The sequence below is a fragment of the Bombina bombina genome, chromosome 10 (genome assembly GCF_027579735.1).
Source record: "Bombina bombina isolate aBomBom1 chromosome 10, aBomBom1.pri, whole genome shotgun sequence".
In the NCBI taxonomy this organism is placed as follows: domain Eukaryota; kingdom Metazoa; phylum Chordata; class Amphibia; order Anura; family Bombinatoridae; genus Bombina; species Bombina bombina.
This window is the reverse complement of record NC_069508.1, coordinates 33,657,055-33,665,813: the sequence shown is the minus strand read 5'-3', so window position 1 is coordinate 33,665,813 and position 8,759 is coordinate 33,657,055. Positions and strand designations below refer to the sequence as shown.

The following is an 8,759-nucleotide window of genomic DNA, read 5'->3' as shown; positions in this document are numbered from 1 at the left end:
AATGTAACTACAGGACCCACCATTGTGACATGCTAAACGAACTAAACTGGCTGTCGCTGGAATCCAGACGCACCCTCCATCTTTCCTGCCTTGTGTTTAAGAGACTTTCTGGGAAGCTCCTACCCTACCTGAGCAGAATGCTCTCCCCGGCTATTCCCACCTCCTATAACCTCCGATCCAATAACAGCACATTATTTAGTTTGCCTCAATACAAAAAGAAAGCAGCTCGATCCTCCTTTTCCTACAGAGCACCACAATTATGGAACGACCTCCCGCACACTTTAAAACCTTCCCCAAGCCTAATATCCTTTAAGAGATCCCTCTCTACATATCTCAAAACAGAAGGCACCTGTCATGGTTGATTTTATATTTCCTACCTGATCTACGTTAAATTTTTGCATATATTATGTATTATTATTGTTTATGTATTTTATTGTACCCTATTGTATCAATGCAATATTTTGTGGTCCCAGGACATACTTGAAAACGAGAGAAATCTTAATGTATCCTTCCTGGTAAAATATTTTATAAATAAATAAATATAATATATATATATATGTGTGTGTGTGTGTGTGTGTGTGTGTGTGTGTGTGTGTGTGTGTGATCTGAGGTCTGGTATAGCATAAAGGTGGTTGCTGGCAAGTACATCTGATCTGAGGTTTGATGCAGGCCTATAGCTGAAGTATAGAAAATGCAGAAAACTCACACAAAAGTTAAATGGCAGACATTTTTTTTATGAAAGGCATATTTTAAGTATTATGTTTGCATTTCAATCTGAAAACAATACAATTTGCCCACCAGCTGCCAAACCCGAAGGGTTTTTAAAAAGTCAAAAGTGGCATCCAATGCAAAATCCTATACCTGTTCTTGCTCTAAGGCTGTTATATCATTAAATCAGAATTTTAAGGGGTATGCTCCATTTTCCTGTATATTTAACTCTGTCAAGTATGGGCTTTTGCAAAAAAAATAATACTTAGTTTCTATAAAGTAATAGGTACCGCCATATTGAAACCTAGGTTTTCTGTATCTAATATTATTTGCTGCATAAGGTTCCTAATACACTTTTTTTTTTTATTTCCTTCTACATGGTTTCAGACTTACTTTTCTCAACACTTTGACGTAGTCCGTTAGAGCTTTTAGTTTTTCCCCTTCTAGTGTTGGGTGACGGGCAACTTCAACACGCAAGGAGTAATGTAGAGCTGATTCCAAGTCCGCCATGTATACCTTGGAACTACAGAGTAAGCAGAGAATACGTGAGCAAGTGGCACAGGAACCACGGAGAGGATTTGGAGATAAAACAGGGAAAATGTTAGAAACACCATAGATGAAGTTGCAGTTAATATTAGGAGTCACTAAGTGGCCGTTAGTCCCAGACTATAAAGTTAGCAAGGAGCCAGCATTACAATTTTCGCTCCCTGGCATCACAAATTTATAAAGCCCTGGCTGAAACACAAAAATATTATAGAATGTAAAAAAACAAAAACAACTGATCAACGTGTCAATAACAGTTTAAAGGGAAATAATAGTCTAACTTATGTTTGGTTAATGAGGTCTAATAAGTAGTACGGTAAAGTGTAAAATAATATACCCGTCTGCTTGTCTTCGTGGGGCTGGGGTGACACCGTTAATAGTTTCCGACCATCCAATCAGAGTGACAGATCCTCGTTTCACCCCGGGCAGTGACCTCAAGAAATCTGTATATGAAGATCGAGTCTCTTCCTCCCTGAGAAACAAACAGTGTAAAAAACAGGCACAAACACCAGTTTTCAGGCACCGGCACCTGTAGTGATACTCACAGGTTGACTTTACTGATAGATCCATTTCTTGACAGTAAGAAACCAGAAGGAAAAGCAGAGACTTTGTACCTTTCCACAAGGTCAGTTTGATCATTAATTACCCGACGTACTGAGACTCCTTCATACTGCACCATGTCAAGTGCAACCTGTGGTGATAGGAAGGTCACATATAATTATTATAGTTTTCACTGCCAGAGACACACTTTATAGGGATGTGCTAAAGCCAAAATAACATGCTCTAAATTGTCAGAACCTGTATTTTTTGCATTACTAACCCTAGCTTAGGAACATCTCAGTAGCTTGTTATATGGTGAGTTACCAACTAAGAGCAGCCTCTTTTAGCCCAATTGTGCTCTTTACAGAGGAAAACTTCCCTGAAATATATTAGTCTGATCCAGCCTAGTAAGTTCAGTCCAGTCCTGAAATACCAGGCAATTCTCCTCTGAACAAGGAACGTGGCAACCCCAATTGTTTTGACCTTCTTTAGACCTCGTCAGTCAGATGCAACCACATTTCTCTAAGTACATTGGGCAAGGAGTCCACGTCTGGTTTCCCTATCACCCCTAGGGAGTCCGGCCCCTGGGCTACAACTATACCGCCCTTCGACAAGCATCATTTTTTTAGAAAAGTGATGGACAGATCAATATTTTAGAAGCCTTATGGACTACATATAAATGTATGGCTATACAACAAATATTTTTTAGAGAATGAAAAAGGGCGCTTCCACAGCAGATAAGGAGTAAATATCAAAGTTTTTCTAAACAATTTTAAATAAATCAAATTTCATATTTTTTGCATAGAAAAAAGTATAGAAAAAAATATATATTCAAATTTAAAAAACAGTTGCAGTATATCAACAACAATGTAATAGCAACGTTTATAGCAACAGTTTTAACAAACCGTAGCAATATATCAACAATGTAATAGCAGCATTTATAGCAATAATGTATCTGTGTTAGTCTAAACAGCACAACTGTGTCAGTTTATACAGCACTAATTATGCAGCAAAAAATAAACCTTTTATGTTCACTAAAAAAATTATATATTTCAAAAGGTATTAAGCATAAAGAACATATATAGAAATAAAATATATATTCAAATTTTAAAAAGCAGTTGCAGTATATCAACAACAATGTAATAGCACTGTTTGTAGCAACAGTTTTAACAAACCGTAGCAATATCTCAACAACGTAAGCAATGTATCTGTATTAGTCTAAACAGCACGATTGTGTCAGTTTATACAGCACTAATTATGCAGCAAAAAATAAACCTTTTATGTTTCCTAAAACATTCATATATTTCAAAAGCTATTAAGTAAAGAAAAACAATGTTTTAAAAAACAGGGACTTCTCCCTTTAGATTTGCTAGCGTTAAAAAATATACCACCTTAATAAAAAACGGTTTTACCACCTTAAATTCAAAAGAGCCTTATTACTCATAGGTATTTGTATTTTTAAGTCTTTTTAGACAAAACAATATAAATGTGTGTTAGCCTTGATAAGTCTTTTATGGACTTTAGGATATCAGTTCCCAAAAACTTTGCTGTTCAGTCCCTAATGTCACTATGTAACTATCTCAGCAGCTTTCCAAACCAGCTTTTTAACAGCTTTTCCAAAGCAGCCTTGCTGCGTGTAAATAACAGAGCCTCTTGGCCAGCAAATGAAATACACAGACTGGTTCATCGATACCGTCACCAGCATCAGGATCACAGTCCCTCCTTGTAAGCGTTTTCACTTCTCTGCTGTTTGGTTCAAATCACCTGCTAGCATGATTGTGTGATGCAGTCAGTCAGCTGAATTATGGCTGTACTCTATTTTTTTAATTATTTAGAAAAACGTTGATATTTACTCCTTGTCAGCTGTGGAAGCGCCCTTTTTCATTCTCTAAAACTTGTGTGAAATTTGTATGTTAAGCTTATGGGGGAGCTTATTGGAAAAGTGGCTAGGACATATTCTGCTCCTTCTTTCATTTCTTAATTGCCTATACAACAAATAATAACATATTTCCAAAAAATGTCAATGGCACAGATTTAAGGTTTTTTCTTGGGACTACAAAAATTATGCCACACACCCTGAGTTCTGTTTATTTACTGAGGGCATCAAACAGTAGAATAGAAGATTGCATGTGGCCTACAAACCTCTTCTTGACCATTCCTAGATTAGAAGTTCATTAACAATATGGTCACAATCTCTAAAGAAAGGTTTGGCTCCCCCGCTCTACATCTGTAAGCTCTTTGCGCTAATTAATAGGAATGGGCAAAATATTGGGATTAGGCATTTGTTTGCACAACGAATGCTGAATATGGCTGCAAGTAGCGGCATTGGTTTTGGCGCCAGATATATCAGTGTGAAAGAGCAACAGACAGAAATCTGTACTTAGCCAGAACTTTGTGTGTTGCACTTTTACACTGATATATCCGGCGCCAAAACCAATGCCGCTACTTGCAGCCGTATTTAGCATTCGTTTCGCAAATATATGCCTAATCCCAAAATGTTGCCCATGCCTAGTAATTATCTTCCTGTGTAAAGTACTGCCATGTATACCTTTTGTATTTTATTCTCATGTATTTTGTACACACTCTCATTAAAGGGACATGAAACCCAACATTTTTCTTTCATAATTTAGATAGAGAATACAATTTAAAAAGAGTTTCCAATTTACTTCTATTATCGAATTTGCTTTGTTCTCTTGTTATTCTTTGTTGAAGCAATATCTCTAAAAGTGGCGTGCTCATGTCTGGGACACTACATCACAGGAAATAGTGCTGCCATTTAGTGCACTTGCTAATGTATAACATTGTTGCAAAACTGCTGCTATATAGTGCTGCAGCAACGTGCACAATCCGGAATTTATCTTCCTGCTTTTCAACAAAGGATAACGGAAAAACAAAGAAAATGTGATAATAGAAGTAAACTGAGAAGTTGTTTAAAATTATATGTTCTATCTGAACCACGATAGAAAAAAATGTGGGTTTTCTGTCCCTTTAAGGAGACACACTTTGATAACACTTTGGAAAGTATTTTAAAACGGCATGTTCTATATGAATCATGAAAGAAAATTTTGGGGAATTATGTCCCTTTAAACGGATATAAAAGCAGCTCTAATAAAGTCACTCAATTTTTTCATTATCTCGGTCACATGATTTGCAAACGGCTGTACACAGACAGACAGACAGACATAATGCACAACTGTATTCATCGGTTTTGTATTATTACCTCTCTCCCTATGTACATTTTCGGATTCTCAAATATCAGCACTAGGTACGTCTCTTCGTTATTCTTAAAAAACTGGTCAACTTCAGTGGCACTAAAAGATCCCAAGACACAATATGTATCACATTACATTAAAGGGATATGAAATGTACATAAATGTTCTTTATGATTTTAAAAAGATGACAATTTACTTATTTTATCAGATTTGCTTTGTTTCTATGGTATTCTTTGTTGAGGAGATACCTAGGTAGCATCTGGATCACTACGTGGCAGGAAATAGTGCTGACCTCTAGTTCTTTTGCAAATGGATAACATTCTTTGTTGGTATTCTTTGTTGAAACAATTTTCCAATAAATAGTAAATACTGAGTAGCTCTTAGATAAAATGTAGCCTTTATTCACATTTTTTTTTAGCGTAGTCTAATAATAAATAAACACACAAAAAACCTAAGTCAATGTAAAAACTTTTGCCATTGATATTTGGCATTGAGCCATAAAATGTTCACGTTTTACTGGGAGAATACGAAGTCACTATCTTAGAGCCACAATTAAAACATGAAATTCTTTCAAAGAGATAAAATGGACAAAGTTTTAAGGGATGAGCAAGAAGCATTTAATTGTGAAATGTGTTTTTATGAATAAGAGACACAATGTATTATGAATAGGAAAAAGTATCCAGTGAATAATTATACTGAAAGCACCAGCCAGCATTTTTATATAAATATTCTGTAATAGTGAATGTATATAAAGTATTATGTCATTATTGTTTTTCCCCAATAGGATCCGAGTTATGTTTTTAAATACTAGCAGCATGAGGAAGTAGGTCATACAGCTATGCTTACAGCTATAGGGCTAAATGCATCAGGTGACGCTACACAACGCTGGTATATAGCAATGTTATAGTATATGCTGATCGGTTGTATCCCATGTTGTTTTAATTAAAGTGAAGGTAAACGTTGATGAATGAAAGACCGGTTTTTAAAAAAATACTCTTAAAAACAGGTGCACTTTCATTCATCAAAGTTTAGAAAGCAGCCGTTTTGATTAAAAACTTACCTTTGTTTTTCTCACAGCCAGAGCAGCTTCTCCCACCCGGAGATCCTCTCTTCACAAGTCAAGAATTACTAATCCAGCTTCCTCCAACCAAGGCTTTCCCCCCAGGGGAGTAATTGCCGGAGGCCATCCAGTGATTGGAGGAAGCTGGATTAGTAATTGATGATGTGTGAAGAGAGGATTTCCGGGTGGGGGAAGCTGCTCTGGCTGTGCAAAGAAGAGAGGTACGTTTTTAATCATAACAGCTGCTTTCTAAACTTTGATGAATGAAAGTGCCCCTGTTTTTAATAGTATTTTTAAAAACCGGGCTTTCATTTATCAAAGTTTACCTTCACTTTAAGATATGAACAAAGGCTATGTTTTATCTAAGCTCTCAGTATCTACTATTTATTGGAAACTTGCTTTGCCTGTAACTGAGTGAAGCACAAAGTGTATTGAAATGGCGACCCGGGACACTTCCGGTGTGAAAGGTGAGCTGGAGTGACATATGGATAATGTGTAGCTGACTGCCAGGACAGAGAAGGGAAGGTGAGAGCTCCGAGTGGAAATTTATGGCGCTCCCTAAGATCCAGACGTTTTAATGAATAAGGTAACCTTATAATTAATTCATCAATTGTCAGCTCACAAAACCTTTCACCGAGGTTGCAGGTCTCCATATGGAACTTTAAAGTAAAAACTGAATTGGTTAACTTCCCGGGGTTAAAAAAACTATATGGGATTCTCATTTTCAATTAATACAAAAAGTCTACCTGACACGCAGGAACGAACCTGTTTCAGAAGGAATTTGTTAAAGAGAAACCTAGGTAGGCATCTGGAACACTACATGGCAGGAAATAGTGCTGCCCTCTAATGCTCTTCCAAAACTGCTGCCATATAATGATCCAGACATGTGCAAGCTGCTGTGCTTTTTCAACAAAGGATATCAAGATAACAAAGAAAATTAGATACTATAAGTGAATTAGAAAGTTGTATAAAATTGCCTGCTCTATCTGAATCATGAAAGAAAAATGTGGGGTTTCATGTCCCTTTAAATATACATTATACCTTTCATTACATAAAATATGGCACCACAGACATACATATATTTTTTATTACATACATCTATAACATATTATCATATATGATGCTTTATATACACTCACCGGCCACTTTATTAGTTACACCTTGCTAGTACCGGGTTGGACCTCCTTTTGCCTTCAGAACTGCCTTAATTCTTCGTGGCATAGATTCAACAAGGTGTTGGAAACATTCCTCAGACATTTTGGTCCACATTGACATGATAGCATCGCGCAGTTGCTGCAGATTTGTCGGCTGCACATTCATGATGCAAATCTCCCGTTCCACCACATCCCAAAGGTGCTTTATTAGATTGAGATCTGGTGACTGTGGAGGCCATTGAAGTACAGTGAACTCATTGTCATGTTCAAGAAACCAGTTTGAGAGGATTGGAGCTTTGTGACATGGTGCATTATCCTGCTGGAAGTAGTCATCAGAAGATGGGCACACTGTAGTCATAAAGGTATGGACATGGTTAGCAACAATACTCAGGTAGGCCGTGGCGTTTAAACGATGTTCAATTGGTACTAAGGGGCCCAAAGTGTGCCAAGAAAATATCCCACACACAATTACACAACCACCACCAGCCTGATCCGTTGATACAAGGCAGGATGGATCCATACTTTCATGCTTTTTTTACGCCAAATTCTGACCCTATCCTCTGAATGTTGCAGCTGAAATCACGACTCATTAGACCAGGCAACATTTTTCCAATCTTCTATTGTCCAAGTTTGGTGAGCCTGTGCAAATTGTAGCCTCAGTTTCCTTTTCTTAGCTGACAGGAGTGGCATCCGGTGTGGTCTTCTGTTGCTGTAGCCCATCTGCTTCAAGGTTCGACATGTTGTGCGTTCAGAGATGGTATTCTGCATATCTTGTTTGTAACGAGAGGTTATTTGAGTTACTGTTGCCTTTCTATCATCTCAAACCAGTCTGCCCATTCTCCTCTGACCTCTGACATCAACAAGGCACTGCCGTCCATGCAACTTCCACTCAATGAATATTTTCTCTTTTTCGGACCATTCTCTGTAAAGCCTAGAGATGGGTGTGCATGAAAATCCCAGTAGATTAGTCCGTCTGGAACCAAAAACCACGCCACGTTCACTTAAATCCCCTTTCTTCCCTATTCTGATGCTCGGTTTGAACTTCAGCAAGTCCTCTTCACCACGTCTAGATGCTTAAGTGCATTGAGTTGCTGCCATGTGATTGGCTGAATAGCAATTTGTGTTACCAAGCAATTGAACAGGTGCACCTATTAAAGTGACCAGTGAGTATATATATATATATATTGTATTATATTTAGAATTGTTGACCAGTAGTGACTGCTTGAGCCTGTAAATTACCTGATTGGCTCCAGCGGAGGGCAAGCTGGTGGTGGTGATTCTTTCTGGCTCTCCAGACGATCAATAATCCTGCGCCTTATATCAGCGACATTGGTGGCTGCAGAAATACGGTGAATGAGGATTTTACAGGGGTTAAAAACAATTTTCATTTAACTACATGTAATAAACACTACTATATGTACAGATACTGATATAAAAATCCAGTATAAAACCTTTAAAAACTTACTTAGAAGCTCCCAATTGAACACTGTTAATGAGATAAGAGTGGAACACACACTGAAAGGGGCTGATAGCAGAACCACC

The 8,759-nt window shown here is 37.5% G+C and overlaps 1 protein-coding gene across 1 annotated transcript in view; it reads right to left on the bottom strand.

Moving 5' to 3' along the window:
- Nucleotides 1-8,759, bottom strand: part of QSOX1 (quiescin sulfhydryl oxidase 1) — a 108,876-nt gene that overhangs the window by 45,661 nt on the left and 54,456 nt on the right. The window contains exons 4-8 of the mRNA XM_053693942.1: nucleotides 8,457-8,553; nucleotides 5,012-5,102; nucleotides 1,797-1,942; nucleotides 1,589-1,723; nucleotides 1,102-1,231 (exon numbers count right to left, since the gene is read on the bottom strand). Coding sequence (XP_053549917.1) covers nucleotides 1,102-1,231; nucleotides 1,589-1,723; nucleotides 1,797-1,942; nucleotides 5,012-5,102; nucleotides 8,457-8,553 — 599 coding nt within the window. The remainder of the gene's footprint in view (nucleotides 1-1,101; nucleotides 1,232-1,588; nucleotides 1,724-1,796; nucleotides 1,943-5,011; nucleotides 5,103-8,456; nucleotides 8,554-8,759) is intronic.